Raw genomic sequence first — 20,450 nt, 5'->3', positions numbered from 1 at the left:
AAATGTGGCTGAGTCTGCACAGGTGCACAGTTGCTTTTAGATATTTATTTGACTTCACTACCTGGCGAGGGCCGTCTGCAAATATTTCTAGCACAGGGGGGATCCACAAACCTCAGGGATTTATCCTCTGGGGCAGATAGCAGGAGTTACATTCCTGTGCCTCTCACCATGGAACAACATTTTCCATGTGATTTAATAGCTCCTAATCTCATCCAAACAGGAGGTTTAGAATGCTGGTATTTGAATTAATTTGTTTGATGTATTTTTGCATTTTGTTTTGAGGTTCAATTTTTACAAATTGCTTAGGCAGGGTTTCCCAGCTTCCAGCAATGACTGCATTTGGGCCCACGGTAGCCAAAAGGTTAAGAATCAATGCAGCAGAGAATAGGACAGAGGGCAAAAGTATCAGAATTCTGTTTAATATTTAAGTCTAGATACAGGGCTCTCCTAGTGTGAGGGTGGGGATTCGAGTAAAAGGGGCCAAAGGAAGGTGGGATCTTAAGAAATTGATTTTAGCAATTTATACACTTGTACACTATTACATTGCAAGTAGGTATCATCTAAAAAGTAGTGTGCACAACGGGTGCTCGTGTGAAAGTGAACGCCACAAGTGAGCACGTGAGGAAGAGCAAGGAAAACAGCGAAAAGGTGTGATAATATTTAAAATTGGTTATAGAACATAGACAATGAAAACACAATTAATAAGGGACATGTTAAGAAATGTTCACTGTTTTCCTTCCGCATCCTCACGTCTCCACTTGCGCCGTTCAATTTCACACTAGCAACATTGTGCACACTACTTTTTGGATTACACCTACATACAATGTACTAGTGCTGATATAACTAATACAATTTGTATCTGTAGTTCTTAATACAGACTGCTTTTCTTCTAAAAAACAGTTTTTGTCTCCTTGCTTCTGTTCTGTCCCAATTGATGTTGCATCCTATCTATTTGCCTAAAAATATCACCTATTGAGAATTTGTTGTTTGTTACATACAAGTCACCCAGGTCTCAACTGAGTTTGCGGGTTACCTCCTGTGTTTTTTTCTGTCTCACATCAAGACTAACCATATGACAGCAAATGACACACCTGGGCCCAAAACACTCTGCACTCTGCATATCTTGGCACTGCTTGTGAAACTTATGCTCATTTAGGAAGCTAGGAGATTGATTCCCTTGTAGCCAGTTTCTGTGACTCAGAGATAGATTTATCTTTTGGTAATAATCTTTTTTAGACTTTGAATTGGCATGTCGGTAGATTTTCTTTAACCCTGTTTTCTGCCTGTACTATATAGTCCTTAAAGCAGTCTTTCTTCAACAAGTTTGAAAGTATTAGCAAGCTATGTCCTTGTTTATAATGAAACAAGCCTTGGAATAACATAACAAGCTGAATTGTATTTGAACTGTAGTGTACTTTCGCATTTCATTATATACTTCACTGTACTTTATAGATTACAGAAGTCAGTGTGTTCTTAATATTAACATTTTCTAAAACAATCTGAGACAAATCAGAACCACTAATGTATTTTTTGATCAGTTAATAAAAACCTTTATCAATTTAACACAACCCAAAGTGTCACTAACTCAGACAATTCATTATTCTTAAATATTCACCACTTTTACAAAATCACTACTAAAACATGAAATATGGCTATTGTTCTGGATCACATTATATTCCTCACAGACATAACCACACATGGACCGGCGCGCGCTCTTACACTATCACACACACACAAGCATGTGTGTGTTTTTACACATATAAATGTTCATTGTATGCACACTTACATGCACCCATGGACAAACACCACCCCCAGAAACACACACTTACATACACATGTCTGGTACAGACACACACACAACAGCCAGGGGCACCTCCTCTGTTATGGCGGAAGAGCATCGCCCCACAGCTGGAACCAGCATGAAAACATGTCAAATGAAATGATAATAAAGCAATTATTAAAACTGCTTTATCATCATTTTTATTTTACATGTAGGAGAGAGACACCGCCGAGTCTTGAGGGCGGGGCCATCAGCAGCAGGAGGAGTGGTGGCCACAGGGAACAAGGTGTGCATGTCGGTTTGGCCGGCCGTCTTAGGACTGCCAAACCGGCATGCGCACTCAGATATCTCCAGGCTGTTTGAAGATATTAGCAGGGCTCAGGGACACAGGCTCTCAGTTCTAGCTGGAGTGCAAAACCAGCCCGCTCCGCCAAATCCAGCATTTCTCTCATGATGGGTGATACCAAAATAAGAACAGTGTCTGGATAGGAGCTGGGGAATCTGGAAGCCTGGGTGTGCAGATCCTGTCCATCGGAGCGCGGCGAGATGGTGGGCGGCAAAAGGGACATTTTAATTTTTATTTTTTTTGTCCCTGCCCTACTATTTTTCCCATGCCAGTGGCCGCCAATGCACAACACAAACACACACATATTGCACATGACATCATTTTTAAGCACATAAAAATAATAAATACTTAATGAATGCACCTTCAGAATTGCCTTTTAAATATATAGCTTTCACCAAATTTCTTCGGAAAAATGCGGTGGAAAATTCACCTTTGTGCTCTCTACATTTTCAAAAATGTCCAGTATGGCTGGGAATCCTTAATGCCAAAGTCCGAATACCCCTTGGCAAAGTGTGGACCTGCTGGCTCCTCTACCCCCTCAGTATTTACATTCCATCAACTTCTGATTTCACCAATATTGGTGAACTGGGAACCACATGAACAATTGTAACAGCGTGTCAGTGCAATTCTCTGTCAGAAGTTATATGAAACAGATGACCAACGTCTCATTATTGTCTGAGGCAAATAATGAAAGCGATCTCATTGTATATGCAGCTATGATGGGCCATATTCACAAAGGTAAAGTTAGATGAAAGTCTAACTTTACGACTTTCGGTAATCACAAAGGGCATTTACTACTCGTAAATGCAAACTTTACGACTTTCAGTATTCATAAATGGCATTTACGAGTAGTAAATGACCTTTGTGAATACCGAAAGTCGTAAAGTTAGTCTGTCGTCTAACCATAGGCTTGTGAATCGGGCCCCTAGGCCTTTAAGATCAGCAAAGTCTTTCTCATCTCAGGAAGTGTGATGTTGAGAACATGTAAATGGAGATCAAAATCATGCCTACCGGTGACTCTAGTCTACTCTGCGCCAGATCCAGCACTTCCGGTTTCTTTCCCACCTCCACCCTCTGCTTTTCGACAACCTTGAGCTCTCCTCGCAGGGTCCGGTTCTCTTTGGTCAGGGCCTCCACCTGGTTTCGGAGCTCGCTGTGGGATGAGGACCAACGGGATTCGTTTCTCCTGAATTCCTCCTGGAGTGCAATGATTTGATGTTTCAGCATCTGTTGTAAAATGGAAGTGACATATGTACTTTTTTAATGTTAGGCACATGATGTATACAAGTATGGGTTAACTAGCTACACCATCATTTGTTTCCATGCAAGCAAGCACACTCAAGAACGTTTTCAAGATTCTTTACGAACAAACAGATATTTTCAATGTTATCCTTACATTGTTAAATCTTGTTACATCAAAAGCCTTACAGTAGGTGAGTGTCCCTGTGCTTTTCTGGTAAGCCATCAGTATACTTGTCGGCAAATACCAGCATACTGCGGTCCTCAGAATCCTCTTCTCACATGCTACGGTATGGTGCCCCCAGGACTCTGCTCTTTGCCTACTTCTTAATAACTTTTACATGTGCCCTGTATGGTAATTGCTAGCCGCGTATAAGACACTCTTTCAATTATACGGAAATGATATTCAAATATATATCTTGCAAGAAAACAACTTAGATTGTAGACCCAGCATCAGCAAATGTCTATATCTCATCCAATGTTGTATAAGACATAGCTCCCTGTGTCTAAATGGTGAAAGCAACACATCTTATTACTTGTAGGGCATCAATTCTCCATTTAATTGGCTTGATAGCCTTTGTTCTGCTTTATCCAATACTTTGAAAGTAAAAAAACTAGTGAATTATCATTGACTTAGACCTATCTTTCATCCATCAAATCAATGCCGTTATTAGGGGTGTCAACTTGGAATTCTACATGCTATCAAAAATGCTCCTTAAGACCACTCATTGGCTTGAGTGGTCATGGGACATCTATACTACTGTAATGTGATCTATGAAGCCCTCCCAGAGATGCTGATAAACAATCACCAAAGGCACACAAACTAAGCTCAACATTGCTCTTGAATCTGTGAAAGTTAGACCGCATACAACAATTCCGGAAAAGTGGCATCAAGTGGTAGCCAGTAGAAGCCAGGATGATACATTAGCCATGAGGTCTTCTGAAGCAAAGTCCTGTCATGTATACATAAAATGGCCCCACAATACACTCCTAACTGGACCTTTTTTCCACATCTCAACAACTGATACTGCATTGCCTATTCAAGTTTTAGAAACACTTTGATTGATTCTTAGGAGTGTTGAATCTCAAACTAAGGAATGGCCTAGACACCAAATCACAGATTAACCAAATTACGCCTTGGTCAGGAGGAATCTTAAAACTGAAGTCTTCAAGAAATCATTGACTTAATCCAATCTTCTGGATGTCAGGTTTGAAAAATGTAGGTTTACAGTCTTACCTAATCCAACTCAGCTGTAACAATGTCTATCACATTCTTTTATGCTACACTTTAATGCATGTATAAAAGATCTGGTGATAGCCCAATTAGTGTAAAAATTATTAGAAGTGATTCGTTTTTTTCCATGTGGGTTAGGGTTTTGCATTCTCAACAAATTTACATAGGTTGGGTGCTGTTTGTCCCACCATCATACCCTAATGGACAATGGGTGTCACTTAGCATGGTCCGAAACTTAAAAGTGGTAAGCCTATCATTGAGAATCAATATCTCCTTCAAATGATGACTAAAGTGTGATTAAAAAGTTATCCTGCAGAACCTTCTTCTTAAGCCTGACGTAAGTTAAATTTGGGTGATGTGGTTGACCGAGATGGCACAACAATACTTGTCTAAAGGCTGTATTGGTCTTGAGAATGAAATGCCACTGGTGATGTTTTTGCCAACATAAAGCCAACAAGCTAACTACTGGAGATCTTGAAATCTGACAAACCCTTGTGGGTGGGGCATGACCTTGCCCCGGACAGGCTAAAAAGCTCTGCCAGCTGACAGAGTGGCTGGCACCACCGGCCTTCAGGGACCGGTCACCCCAGGCGAAAGTGTTGGTTTAGTCTGCCTCTCACAGGGGATTAAAGAAGCTGTTCAGGAGGAATGAGCTCCAGACTCCTCCTTGGTCCGATGCCACCCTTCCCCGTGTAGGGAAGATGGCTCTGGTTGGTGCTGAAGCCCTGCCCTGCAGGGACCAGGCCTTCAGTCAAAATCCATGGCTTCACCCACCTCTCACTGGGGATTACTGGAGCTGTTCAGGCTTTAGGGGACTTAGACTCCTTTCTGGTACAATACTACCCTGCCACCGGTAAGAAGGATGGCCCTTTCCAGTGCCAGGAATCCAGGCATTTGGACACTGGGCCTCTCAGGTGAAAGCAATGGCTTTGTCCTCCTCTCACACGGGGATTAAGGGAACTGTTCAGGCCGCAAGAGCACTAGACTCCTCCACAGTCCAATGCCACTCTGCCCTATGTAGGGAAGAGGGCCCTGCCCGGTGCAGGGCCTGTAACCGTGGCCTGCGGGGATCGGGCCTCCCTTTACCTCTGGGGTTCTGTAAGTCCCTATTTCAAGAGGGATTAAATTGTAGAGGGAAGCGTCTTCCAGGGAAGGTCTGAAGGATGAGGGATGGGGTTGACTGAGGGCTTATTCCTCACTGGCTCTCCAGGTCTGGACTCCAGGAAGGTGGAAGGCTCCGACCTAGGCCACCACTGGGCGCATGTCCTGAGGTGACAGTCACTACCTGGGGCATGGGGGCTACAAACTGGGGAGGGCTCTTGTGTCCCCTCAGGGTGTGGAGTGGAGACAGAACCCCATAGAAGGTCCAGACACTGGGCAGATACTAGAACAGGGTGGCTGCAGACCAGGGAGGAGTCTGGGGCTCTTGCAGGCTGAACAACTCCATTAATCCATGAAAAGAGAGGTAGGCGAAGCCATGGCTTTCACCTGGGACGCCACTCCCTACAGGATAGGGCGCCCAAGGCCCAGGCTCCAGCAAGGTTTAAGGCACTGACGCAGGTCCCCCTGTGCTGATGTACTGGGGTGACAGTCACTATCCAAGGAATGGTGGCTGTAAATTTGGGAGAACTCTCATGTCCTTCCGGGGGTTGAAGTTGAGATAGGATCCCCAGTAAAAGCCCTGCCACAGCGCAGATCCCACAGAAGGGTGAAGTCAGACATGGGAGGAGCCTGTGGTTCCTACAGGCTGAGCAGCTCCTGTAATCCTCAGTGAAAGCCAAGTGAATCCAGGGCTCCAGGCACCATGCAGGGCCAACTTTCCTAATAGGGTCAGGGTGTGTCGGACCATGGTGAGTGTGATGCTCCTGTGGACTAAACAGCTACTGTTTCCTGTAAGAGGTGGGCAAATCCATGGTTTTATCCAGGGAAGTCTGAGTCTCACAGTCCAGGGGTGCCAGATAGCAGGCAGAACCTCCTAGCTTGCCCAGGAAAGGGTGACAACTCACCCACAAGGGTTTGTCAGGTTCAAGATGTCTGCCAGTTAGCTTGTTGGCTTTGTGCTGACATTTTATTCTCAAGGCCAATTCAGCCAATAGATAAATATGGGTGTGCCAACTCAGTGAACCACTTTAACAGTCAAGCAGGGCTAATTTAAATTACTCCGAGGCCTGGTTATAATTTCGCACATCCCTACTTATTTTCAGCTTGGCACATTTCTGTGTGGCAACATGCATTTTCTACCTCTGGCTTTGTATCTCTTACGAACGTAGGTGGCTTCTAGACTTTTGATCATAGAAATAATATCTCTAATATCCTATCATCAAAACTTGCTGATAACCTGTGGACTTTTCATATTTTTATGCATATGAACATTTTGATCTGAACAATGATGTGACCATAATTGTACCATCTCTCCTATACCTCCCTTTGATCCTCACCCACAGTAACTTTTACAAATGTTCAGTAAATGAGAAGATGTTCCATTCCTTCAAGCATAGGTGCAACCACAATTGGAAACAGATCCCTAATTTGTCAATTATCCCTCTGCTATATTAGCCTCTCCTAATCTTAATTATTATCATAATAGTCTTGATAGTCAGGTAAATATCTGGTCACTTTTGACAATCTGAACCATATTTTTCAACACAGCTTTAGGGGCTTATTACGAGTCTGGTAGTTTATGGACCGCAAGACTCGAGGAGGGCACAGCGGTGGCGTTTTTCCGACCGCCCTAGTAGGAACAGGGCAGTTGGGAGACCCTGGGACCACCACTACTGCCAGGCATCAGAGATCCCAGGCGGTGGCGTGTCTGTCTTCTGGCTGCAATATGCTTGGTGGGCCACTGTGGCCCTGCCAAGCATATTACGAGTTTCCTCAAGCCACACTTTTCAGATCGGAGTGAGTGCCTCACGCCATGTGGATGCACACAGGTGGGCCCAACATGAACTGCAGCAGTACATGCCGTGCAGGTACTGCCTTTGACGTTCCCATTGCGATGCCTATTTTATAGGCACCACCCTGAGAATACTAAAGAACCGCCCTCCAGACCAGGAGAAAACTCCTGATCTGGCGGGCAGTTCCTACAAGGGCTTGGCGGTGCAGACTCATAATAAGACCCTTAACCTCTTAGTGTTGCAAAGTGTTCAGCCTCATCTCTGCCAGGGGCGTGCACATTTTTTTTCTTTTCTTTAATGAAATTTCAAGAAATTCTAGGAAAAACAGGCAAAGTATGCTTTCAATGCAAAATATATCTTGGAAGTATCTTCCTTTACTTTTTTACGTGACTGCACACCGATTATAAAAAGAAAGTCTTGTGAGATACCAGGAGGAGGCTGTTTTCATCAGACACTGTGTGGGCAAACCGCTTTCCTGCAGGGAAAAAACATGCACAATTGCACACCGTAAACTTTCGAGAAATGTCAGTAACATAAACCAACATTTGAGATTTTGTGAAATTTGATAGCATGTGTAAATTTTGCACTGGCCTCATCTCTTGCTTTTGTGAACAGAGGAGACCTTGTTACATGCTACTTGCAATATCTGTGTCTTCGCAGTATTACCAGCATGATCATGGCACAGTCATCAGACCTATTCCTTTCAGGTACTCACAATGCTGAGCAAAGCTCGAGCTGTTTGTTTGTATCTGCCAAGTGGCATCATCCTTTGTGCACCAACTCCAAAGAAATCACAATTGACACAATGCCATATAGCTATGTATGTACCTGGAACCAATCTCAGTTAGCTTTGCCTCTCAATAGGTAGTTTAAGATCCTTACGCAGGTGGCACAGCCAGAAAATGGGCGCTTATCTCTACAGCATGACATTGTCAAAAATAAAGGTGCACTCTCAATCCTGGAATGGAATCGTCTTTGCTGGATCCTGATAAAATGTTTTATCTGGGCTGATTATATCTAAGATCAACAAGAATGTTTCAGGAGTTGTTCGATCAGGAGCGGCCAGTGCAGGTAAGCATGGGAGGGTGGAGAGGGGTGGAGTCTACAGATGACGACGAGGGAAAATAACATTTAAAAAAGAGAAAAACACTTATCTTGCACTCACCGCATCACCGACTCAGCGTAAGGAGGTGCAACAAAGAGATAGACTTATTTCGCCTCGGTTTTTTCTTCCTATGCGTGCTGCAGCCACACGCAAAGAAAGAGGAAAATGCCTTTAATTATTGTTTCCTGCACAAAAAACAATCATCCCCTCAGTGCAGGCACCCTAGCAAAATGATGCAAGGGTCTCTGCGCTGGCACAAAGCTGCAGTTTGTGCACCGGGACAGGGTATCTTGTAGATACGGCACATTCCTGCCGTTTTATTTGTACACATCGAAGCGCAGCAGGATGGCTTTCTGAATAAAGTGTTAAAAGTATATCAATAGTATACTTCTATTACTTGTAACTGCACGGTTCATTCAGAAACGTTTGAATGAACTTTTTTTTCCTACCCCACTGTACGTGCTGAATATGCTTACTTGCAGTTCCTCATGCTTTTCATTGTCTTTGCTGACTTTTGCTTCTTTTGCTTTCTTTTCTAATTCCTCTTTTTCAATTTGAAGTTTTCTCATTTCTTCTTTTTTGAACTCCTCCAGGCGGCTTAGTTCGTCTGCCTTAATCTTCTCCAACTGACCCAGTTTTGCCCTGTCAAATAATAAAAAACAGAGAGAAAAAAATTGGTATAACATAAGATCAGGCGAAAGGACTGCAATCTCAAAGGAAATAGAAGAAAAGGCTCTAGGGTGGCCACCCCGCCAGCTGCCAGGCTATAGGGCAGCAAGTGGTTCCAGCTACCAGGGTTTTAACTTCTTTTAAAGGTTCTCCCCAAGATATTGTGGTCTACCCAGGGCATGAGGGTCTTCAACTTTTTGGGAGACACTTGATTTGTTTTAAATGTGTGTGCAGAGGTGAAACGACAGACCCCCAGGGAAATCAACACTTTTGTTCCAAGCAGTATGGGGCACTAGAGCACTGAAGACATTTGGCCTGGAAGCACTTCTCCTGATAGGTGTGCCATTTAGGTCCATATACTCACACTTTACTTATTTAATGTTCTTATATCTGTTTATAGTTCATCTCAAATTGGGCATCTCTATATCCCACTCATGCCAACATGCCCGGTCCGCTCGGGCAACTACTGCTTTTTAAAACAAAAAATGGCTTTATTTTAGCTGCCTCCCGCCTGAAATGTTGTCTTTAAAATCTCCCTCTTTACTCTTTCCAAATGTCTGTTAGCAAGTATGATATCCCATAAATAAAGATTAATCATTTGTTCATAGCTCGATGACTACCTGAAACTATCTTTTCGGTAGCATCTATGTGAGACCCGGCACCTTGGCGTGGTCTTCACCTAGCATTTTGTCTACGAACGTTCTATTTTTTCTTACTTTGTTTTTGTGGGCCTTAGGTTTCTGTGCACTTTACCACAGCTAACCATTGCTAAAGTGCTTGTACTCTCTCCTTAAACCATGTTAGATTGGCTTGTACCCAATTGGCATATTTAATTTACTTGTAAGTCCCTAGCAAAGTGGCACTATCTGTGCCCGTGGCCTGTAAATTAAATGCTACGAGTGGGCGTGCAGCACTGATTGTGCCATTCACTTAAGTAGCCCTTTAAACATGCCTCAGGCCTGACATTGCAGTTTGTGTGTATGCAGTTTTAAATTGCCATTTCGACCTGGCAAATTAAACCTTTTGCAAGGCCTAAACCGTCCTTTTTAGGTCGAGGACCTAAAGGCTGCGCTTGCGCAGTCTTTGGTTGGAGAATTAATGTTTTTTAGACGGGGCTTGAACCCGCCTCTCTTCTCCATCTCTCCTCCATTGGCTGGCTTCCTAAATGGAGGCCAGCCATTGGAGGAGAGGGGCATCACTCCAATCAAGCCCCGTCTCTTTTGGATTCGGGTGCGTGTTTTTGGCGTTCTTTCCACCTGTGACTTCATCCGTCACTCAGAACTCCAAAACATGCCCCGAATCCAAAAATGTTATGATCTCCACTGCGCAACCTCCCAAACAAGACAGCTGACAGATGTGAGAAGTGGTGCTCCGAAGCGATCTCTTCCCAGCGTAGACTCTACTGAGTCAACATCAATGGGCTTCTCAGTCCATCAGCATCATATCCGTGACTTTAATTATGCAATGATTCAAATGAAAAAATACAAAAAGACATAGCCCAGGGTACTTCTAATGAGGCCTTGCTTTGAAAGGGTGCTGACAAAGACTTGTGATTTTGTGGCGCTATAAATTACTCGCTGGAGCTCGTTTTTCCGATCTTGGGAGGCTGACAGCTCAGTTAACCCGGGGCTGTTAGCATTTTAATTGGCGAACCTCGGGTTATAGCAGATCTGTGCAAAATGCGCATTAAGCTATTGCGCTGACACACCCCGACCCCCCAACCCAACCAGACTACCTACATCCCCTACTCCTCCTTAGGAAGAGACCTGAGGAGCGGGTAGTTTGGAAAAATAAATATAACATTTTATTACGACAATTTAGGGAGTGTGACTAGAATGTATAGTGCTTCGATAAATAGAACACAAAATGACCTCCAAGTAAACGAAGGGAAACCCCAGCCAGGCTCCCCTATCTTCGGGCCCCGACCCGTGGCTCAGACAGATACCTGAAACAATCTGGGCAGCGCCTGAGCGGACAGCCGGGCAGCAGCGTTTCTAGGGTTTTATTCAGGTGACAAGCTAAGCGAAGCAACAAGGAGAGGCTAAAAGGCTCCGTCGTCTTCACGTGTTACTCTACTGCCAGCAAGTGGTCATACTAGGCCTAGCACGTGAGTTAATGACAAAACAAGAAAGCCACTAGTGATGTGCATTTTTTGTAAAGCTTGATTGTAAAGGAAACGACGGGGCACATATTCTTTCCCTGAAACCGAATTTCAGTTTATGTGGACAGTCTATATTTATTCTTTTATTTATTTTTAGCACGGTCATGCACACTGCAAGTTACATGCAGGTATTTAAAGAGTGCCTATTCTATTTATGCTCTCCGTTGTGATTTGTTATCCACACCGACCGCTAAAACCATGCTGCATCAAGGCCATACAGATAGTGCCGCATAAGGACTGAGAAATGCAAACAAGCATTGACAAAGCTGTGGGTCTTGCCTATGAGCACTCTAATTGCTTTGTAAACGTTTTTAGGTCGAGGACCTAAAGGCTGCGCTTGCGCAGTCTTTGGTCGTAGAATTAATGTTTTTTAGACGGAGCTTGAACCCGCCTCTCTCCTCCATCTCTCCTCCATTGGCTGGCTTCCTAAACAGAGGCCAGCCATTGGAGGAGAGGGGCATTACTCCAATCAAGCTCCGTCTCTTTTGGATTCGGGGGCGTGTTTTTGGCGTTCTTTCCACCTGTGACATCATCCGTCACTCAGAACGCCAAAACACGCCCCCAAATCCGAAAATGTTCGAACGTTTGCGGCCGCCATTTAGTTTTTTTGAGCGCGAGCTTGGGGCGTTTGTTGTTCCCACTGCTTGTTTTATATAATAACTGGCTTCAATTGTTAAACCTACTCGAATACCATTGCCTGAATCGGTCTACTATGCCACGTCTAAACTTTATTGCTGTATGCTCCGTGTTCATACTAGTTTTCGATCCAGTTCTTTTCATTCTCCTTTTGCCGTCTCCTTGTTTGGCCCTCTCTGCTGGAATCGGAGGCACGCCGCGTTCCCAAATGCGCCTCTGCTGTGACCCCGCTGCCCGTGTCTTTGTGGACATTTATTGCGTTGGAAGCCTCCCGCCCTCGGCGGCAGTAATTGGCCACCTCCTGCACGGTGCTCTACGGGCTCCTGACAACCCAGCATCCGCAGGCAGGAGGCAGGCAGGCAGGCCTGTGCGCACTGCGCCGCCCCCGAGAGCCCCGGGAGGTGGCTCTGGTTACTGTGCGCCTCCGCCAAGGGCACTCCGTGCTGCATTCGCCACCATGGAAGGACGGGCTCCGAGGAGGGCCGTGCACACCGTACGTAGCTCTGCCTTCTATTTATCCTGGGTTGGAGAGGGGCAGCCAGGGTGGTGCCCATCCTTTGGACAGGTGTTTTACAGCCCCAGCTTTATAGCGCTTCTTTAATACAACCTCTTGAGCGCTGATGACAGCGTGCTCTCTGCGCGGTGTGCACCACGCCAGGGCCGTGCATTTGGCTGTTTGCCTTCACTCTGTCACGCAGCCCTGGGGATGTGCGATCTGCAACTTCTTGCCGGGTCTTTGAACCCACACTTTAATTCCTATTCATTTTTCTGCAGAGTGCGACTCTGGTGGGTGTTGACACCGCAGGTTGAGGTGTGTTTGTGTGTTTTGTATCGCATCTTCGGCTGCTAGCAGGGGTTTACAATTCCGCAACAAAGTGGCTGCCGGTGGCAGGACAGGGCAGTGAGATCCGCCCTGATGAGACAATTGTTAAAGCCGATTTGGCGCTCAAAAGGTAATCTGATGTCAAGGCTCCGTGATCTGCTCCCAGATTTGTTTTAGGTCCTTAGAGACTTCTGCAGCCTGTAACCGCTGTATGTGTAATGGGGTCTGATGTGTTGAAACTGCAGGGTTCTTATCCCTCCTGAGACTCCGTTGGCTTTAATTTCTATTCATTTTTCTGCAGAGTGCGACTCTGGTGGGTGTTGACCCCGCAGGTTGAGGTGTGTTTGTGTGTTTTGTATCGCATCTTCGGCTGCTAGCAGGGGTTGACAATTGCGCAACAAAGTGGCTGCCGGTGGCAGGACAGGGCAGTGAGATCTGCCCTGATGAGACAATCATTAAAGCCGATTTGGTGCTCAAAAGGTAATCTGATGTCAAGGCTCTGTGACCTGCTTCCGGATTTGTTTTAGGTAATTAGAGACTTCTGCAGCCTGTAACCGCTTCATATGTGTAATGGGGTCTGATGTGTTGAAACTGCAGGGTTCTTATCCCTCCTGAGACTCCGTTCGTTAGTGTGCGCTGGGATTTTGGGAATCAGTTAGTCAGCGGTGTGTGGCGCAGTATGCGGGCACATTACAAGTTGTCGGTTGTGCTGGCACACGTAGGTCTAGTGTCGCAACAATTGAGGGATGGGTGAGACCGCATCTCGTGGGTTACCGCATCTCGTGGGTAGCAACAACTAATATGTCCCACTGAGCCATTTTCAAGAGATTACTTTTATACCATAACCGATCGGGCTATATTACATGTCACTTCTTGCAACCATAGAACCGATTTAGTAGTAGTAGTGGGGGCAATCGTGCATTCCCTGTGACAAAAACGACTGTTGTATCTGGGCATATCAGGCATCCCCATGTGCAATAATGGAATGTGTTCTGTGTGTGTGGCTCTGTGTGTGTGTGTGTGTGTGTGTGTGTGGCTCTGTGTGGATAGCTTTTTGTTGTAGGTGGCTCTATGTGTGGGTGGCTCTGTCTGTGTGAGGGTGGCTCTGTGTAGGTGTGTAGCTATTGGCATTGTAAATGACAATGCCATTTATTTAACTATTAAGCTATTGGCAATGTAAATGACAATTCCATTTATTTATGATTTAAAAAAAAAAAAAGAAATGTCATGAGCAATGCCAATAGCTCTACCTTTATTGATGCAGAGACCATTGCATTATAAATGCTTGTTTATACATGTAAGTCACTGCTAGGGTAGGCCCAGAACAGCACAGAGGACAGGGTGCAATGCATTTAAAAAGGAGGACAGGTACTGTTAGGTTTTACATGTCCTAATAGTAATAAACTCTTAGTTATTCTTCACTACCACAAGGCCTACCTCTCCTATAAGATAACATTAGAATTACCTTACAGTTTATAGAAACGTGGCATTTTCTTGCCTAAGCCATTTGATGCCTGCAGCCTGTTTCTGGGTCTCATGACTGGGTGTGGGTGACAGCTGGACTTTCTGTATTCCCCGTCGACAGTCACACACAATGGGAAGATTGTGTGACTGGATGGGCCATCACTGACAGGATGGGAGGGGGCGCTGGACTCAGCCCCACTTATACTTGAGTAGGCTATGCTCCTAAAAGGACTGCCACTCTGCTGCACTGCTGCCCTGAAGGAATTGCTGTCCTCTTGCCTGGGTATGAAAGATTGGACCTATATCTCTTGAACCCAGAACCCAGAGTGCTCTAAGAACTAGGTGGCTGGCTTCTGATAAGAAGCCTTTAGGGGCGGCTCCTCAGCTAAGGCGGAGGAGCATCGTCCCACTGCTCTCAGAGCAGGAAAAATAAATGACAATAACTTAGTTATCATCATTTTATTTTTTGTAAGTCGGGCTGGGTTAGGGCGGAGTGGAGCTGGTGCCACAGGGGGAGGAGTGGTTTGTGCACACTAAGGGGTCGATTCCGATTTCGGCCGAAAGGGCTCCGAACCATGTTCGGAGACCTTCCGACCGAATCCGTCAGTGCCAGACGGATTCCTTTCCGACCGAGCCATTCTGATGGGCTCGGTCGGAAAGGAATCCGACTCAGATTTCCGGATTCCGGACGACAGGCTCAGAGAGCCTGTCCACAGTCTGGAAATCCCTCAGTACTCCCCCGGTCGCCTCTTTACGACCGAGGGAGTACGATGGCAGCTTTTCACTGCCTTTTCATGCCGGTGTGTCTGGCATGAAAAGGCAGTTGGAAGCTGTCTCTGGGGGCCCCCAGCAGGGCCCCCATGGGTGTGAGGCTGCCGGATGGCAGCCTGGGGGCACCTAAGGTGCCCCTCCCTTGATCCCTGCACCCGGTGGCAGGCACCTTGGTGTGCCAGCCACAGGGTGCAGGGATGAACTGCACCCCTGCTTTCAGCAATGCAGACATGCATTCCGCTCGGAATGCATGCTTGTATTGCTAAGTATACAAATCGTACTAGCAGGGCTGTAACCGAAGACAGCAGGTCGGTCGGTTACAGCTCCTGGCCGATGACATCGAAATCGGCCCCTAAGTGAACATGACTGCTTGACCGGCTGTCTGGGTCTGACCATACAGTTAAGCGCACTTAGCATGTTCCCAACCAGGCTGCATTACACAGCCTGGTGTAGAACATGCTCAAGCTCCCTGTCCTTGTCTTAGCACCAAATCACGCCACTCAAACCAAGCACAATGCTGCATTGCAGCGTTATGATTGGCTTAGGGGAGCCTGGGAGCCCAAACTGGGTGCTTCCTGCTGCTTTCTGGTTCCGGGTTAGAGCAATGGAGGAAATTTGGCAGCCAGAGGCTGTGAGGACGGAGGTAAGTGTTTTGCTATTTTTTTTATATTTTGCCCCCACTCCCTCTTTGCCACCCCTGGTCCCTGCCAGCCATTACTGGAAGCCTTAGGGACACAACAGGCTTTCAACAACCTTGCACCTGTACATGGACTCTGCCATCCATGAGGCTACCTTGCAAAGTGGTGCCTCCCCAGTCCTGAACCCTTGGAAGGAACCCTAAGGTGCTCTGCCAGCCTGGTTGGTTGCAGTGGAACCGACAAATCTTTTCTGCTGCGGAGAGCAAACCCAAGCAGAACCAAGGCATCTTCGCTGCTGCATGGATTGGACATGTTGCAAAGACCTGCATCGCCTCCGATGTCCAATGGAAGCGCCACTGTGCAACGCATCCTCTGTGCAAGCCCTCACATCCTTTGTTGACGTCAGACTTGATGACCAAACAGGACTTGGCGTTGCAGCCTTGCAGCTCTCTGGAACCAACGCATTACCCCAACTATGTGCTGCATCTTTGCCGCTAGTCTTTGCAATGCAAGTCCGGTTGACGGGAACCTTGAAGCCGAGGCAAGGCCTTGCATCACTGCCTCACTGTTGAGGTTCCGTGATTCTGAACCCGTTCAATAAAGGTCGTCGTATCGTGACGATTTTGGTATCAGCAGACCGCAAATGACGAGTGCGGTATGTAAGAGTGTTTTCGTCATGTTCGATTGATGGATTCACTGTGTATTCAGGGATTTCCTTCCGAACCTTCGGGTTCCATTTTGTGTACGGCAGCCATTTTGTGGTTGCCCTCACATAGGCCGATGACTACGGCCGAGCAAGTCTTTAGGACACGTACACCTTTGGCTGACTTCTGTGTGACCTGAGCGAACTGACTCCATTGCCCGAAGCTAACCTTGTTGAGCCAGTTCCTTGTTCGGCAGCTGGTCAAGATAGAGATCAAAGAGCAGGACATTGCTGAGTTTATGGTACACGCACACACCCTCCTATCTTGCTTCTCATCTGTTTCTGTTCCTTCTTTTATGGCCTATTTATGGTTTGGGTTGAGGTTTTTTTATGGGTTTGTCCGGCCTGTCCGAGCAAGAATGTTGGGTTTGCCTCGTAATTGATGATGGGCTGGACAACTGAAAAGCGGGCTTGTCGTTATGCGATACCTTATGAAATGTCACTTGGTGATTGGACAGTTTGTAAATAATTGTTGCTAGTCAGGAATGTGATTTTTGGCATAAAAGACAATGTCTCGCAATACTGAAATTGTGCAGTCTCTGACGAACCACCCGTGTCGTGCATCGTAGACTTCTGTTCCTGGTTGCAGCCAATAAATGTGATCTTTGACATCACCGAGGAGTATCCAGTGTCTCTGTATTCTAAGACAGGTGAACCCGAAGACATTGGGCGCGCCCCTGGCGCCGCTGGGTTCTAAAACCCGGTTCTTCACTGTATCTCGGAACCCACGCATCGCTTCAGCCGTGCAATGCATCTTTGATGCGGATCCTCGCAACGCTCCGCGAACCAGGATTTAAGGTACATGGTTCAGCTGGCCTAACTGGGTCCCTAAAGCCGGCCCGCGCTCCATCGCAATTGGCATGTACTTGTGACTTTCCCCCTGTCCAACGTGACCAACGTGGTACTTTCTGCTTTTTGGCGCATTTTTCACCGAAAATGTTTATAAATTCTTAACTCCGGTTCTACTGATTAATTGGATTTTTGTCATTTCGGTCTTGTTTTATTTATTAAAATAAGTTCTATTTTTCTCACTTGCTGTGGGATCCTTTTTGTGTAGTGTTTTTACTTTATTACTGTTTGAAATGTAGCACAAATAAAATATACAGTGCCTCTGAATTAAGCCTGACTGCTTTGTGCCAAGCTACTAGAGGGTTGAGCTTGACAAGGGCTCACACCCCAATGAACCAACAACCCAATTTCTCATAGTCTATAACATTTTACAGTTTGTGTTGAGCTTCTGTGTTTTGTTAGAAGACTTCAAAGTAAGTCTCTCCCACTGCCATGGACATAACATTTTGTCAGGTTTAATTATAACATACCCTGGTGTGTGTGATCACGGGCAGCTGACCCATTTCTGATCCAGCCCTGCTAAGTACCACGCATCAGGGGTTAGACTAACACATGTTAGTGCTGCTGTGCTCATCACTGCAGTAAAATACATTAGTCACGCATTTATAGCACCTCAGAACCACCCAGCGAGGCATGCTCAAGGAGGCTGCAGTGTGGTGCATTTAAGCAGGCCGCGCTTTTTGCTGGCAGTGTGTGGAAGTGCCCGAAGAACATGCTGCATTAAATTCTGACATCTCCACTGTGTAAGACTTTACAGATTTCATTTTTTAAATTAAGGCGTAGTGCGGACCGGGGGCTCACTACAATCAGCCGCACCCAGCCGCAGCTCAATGTCTCATATCACGTGGTCTCTCAGTGCATGTAATGGTTTGTGGTGCTAAAAACAGTTAAATCTGCAACGTGAGTACATTCACGTGGATCCGTAGGCGGCGCCTTGTCACTTGTTGAGGTATTCTTTTGACACAATTCATTATTAAAATGTGTTAAAAAGTACACAAACATTGAATAACTTTTACAAATCAGTCCAAAAACAGAAAAAAACATTATGTTCATAAATCAAATATGCAATACAATGAAACACTGGAGAAGATGGAGAAAAGAGAGAAAATGACATCAAAGAATAAAAAAATAGTACTATTATCACTGTTTCAAACATTGAAAAAGTAAATAATATAACAAGAATAATAAATGCTTACTCACAAGAAATACATAAATATATACATTCAGAACTAAAATCCCTCATGTAAACCCATGGGCATCGTGAGTATCAAACGTAAACCAAATTAGCGTAAATCTATAAAAGGACCCCATACACTGTTGAAATGAACCAATAAGTATCATTTTAATTTATAACTGACTTTGTCGATTATCTTCGAGCTTGTTGTTTGAAGGCCAAGGCGCCACTCACTGTGACCACGCTACAGTGTCTTGACCACACTCAGAGGCACCCTCCTCTACAGACCACCAGGACCCCGCGCAAAATTCAGTGAAGACATCACGGACTTCATCACTCCACACGCGCTCCCCTCCAAAGATTACATCCTTCTGGGAGACCTCAACTTTCACCTTGAAAAGAACAACGACCGCAACACCACCACCCTCTTGGACAACCTCGCCAACCTCGGACTTAAACAACTGGTCACTTCCCCCACCCACATCGCAGGTCACACACTCGACCCCATCTTCACCTCCAGCAATCATGTCTCCTTCAGCCATACTACGGATCTCCTCTGGACTGACCACAGCTGCGTTCACTTCACCTACAACAAGCCGAAACCCATCAACCACCTCCAACCAACTCTGCAAAGAAACTGGAACAAAATCACCATCGACCAGATCTCCTCATCGCTCCTTCTAAACACCCCAGCCCACTCTTCTAACCCAGACCAAGCCGCCACCAACTTCACCCTATGGTTATCCAACACCGCCGACACCTTAGCACCACTGAAAAAACGTCAAAGCAAACCTGGCAGCAAGAAGGCCTCATGGTTCAACGATGATCTTAAGAAGTCCAAGAAACTCTGCCGCTCCCTTGAAAAGGCCTGGAAAAAAGACCCAACCACTAGCACCAAGGACGCCTTCAAAAACGCCACCCGCTCACACCACCAACTAATCCGAAAGGCCAAGAAAGCAGCATTCAAGGATCGACTAGACAACAACGCCCACAACAGCAAGGAACTTTTCAACATCGTCAAGGAATTTACCAATCCCTCGGCCAACTCCAACGACATCACCCCCTCTCAAGCCCTCTGCGACTCCCTAGCCTCATTCTTCCACAACAAAATTGCAGACATCCACAACAGCTTCGACAACCAACCCGGAGACCAACCCACCCAACCATATGATGAACATTCTCCCCCCTTGAACACCCTTAACGACTGGAACCCAATCTCCACTGAGGACACCATCCGCCTGATGAACTCCATCCACTCAGGATCCCCCACAGACCCATGTCCTCACCACATCTTCAACAAAGCAGACTCCGTCATAGCACCGCACCTCCGAGACGTCATCAACTGCTCCTTCAACTCCGCCACCTTCCCGGAAAGCTGGAAACACGCTGAACTCACCGCCCTTCTGAAAAAACCCACAGCGGACCCCACCGAACTCAAAAATTACCGCCCAATATCACTCCTTCCTTTCCCGGCCAAAGTCATCGAGAAAGCCGTCAACAACCAGCTCGCCGCTTTCCTTGAAGCCAACAAATCCCTTGAATCCTCACAATCTGGCTTCCGAGCAAAACACAGCACTGAGACCGCCCTCATCGCAGCCACAGACAACATTCGAACACTACTGGACAATGGAGACACAGTCGCCCTCATCCTCCTCGACCTCTCTGCAGCCTTCGACACAGTCTGCCACAGCACCCTTTTACAACGCCTCAGAAACATCGGAATACAAGGAAAAGCACTTGAATGGATCACCTCGTTCCTCACCGGAAGAACCCAGAGAGTCCGCCTTCCACCATTCAAGTCCGAGGCCACTGAAGTCATCTGTGGCGTACCACAAGGATCCTCACTCAGTCCCACCCTCTTCAACGTATACATGAGCCCCCTCGCGGCCATCGCACGCCAACACAACCTCAACATCATCTCTTACGCGGATGACACTCAACTGATCCTATCTCTCACCAATGAC

The 20,450-nt window shown here is 46.1% G+C and overlaps 1 protein-coding gene across 3 annotated transcripts in view; it reads right to left on the bottom strand.

Annotated features, from left to right (window-relative positions):
* LOC147708002 (uncharacterized) overlaps nt 1-20,450 on the bottom strand; it is a 507,148-nt gene that overhangs the window by 66,738 nt on the left and 419,960 nt on the right. For all 3 annotated transcript variants that reach the window (XM_086926813.1, XM_086926814.1, XM_086926815.1), the window contains 2 exons: nt 9,075-9,240; nt 3,138-3,353 (listed from right to left, as the gene is read on the bottom strand). In XM_086926813.1, coding sequence (XP_086782939.1) covers nt 3,138-3,353; nt 9,075-9,240 — 382 coding nt within the window. The remainder of the gene's footprint in view (nt 1-3,137; nt 3,354-9,074; nt 9,241-20,450) is intronic.

The sequence above is a fragment of the Lissotriton vulgaris genome, chromosome 6, assembly GCF_964263255.1.
Source record: "Lissotriton vulgaris chromosome 6, aLisVul1.2, whole genome shotgun sequence".
In the NCBI taxonomy this organism is placed as follows: Eukaryota; Metazoa; Chordata; class Amphibia; order Caudata; family Salamandridae; genus Lissotriton; species Lissotriton vulgaris.
The sequence above is the reverse complement of the archived record's forward strand: the minus strand, read 5'-3'. Positions and strand labels throughout refer to the sequence as shown.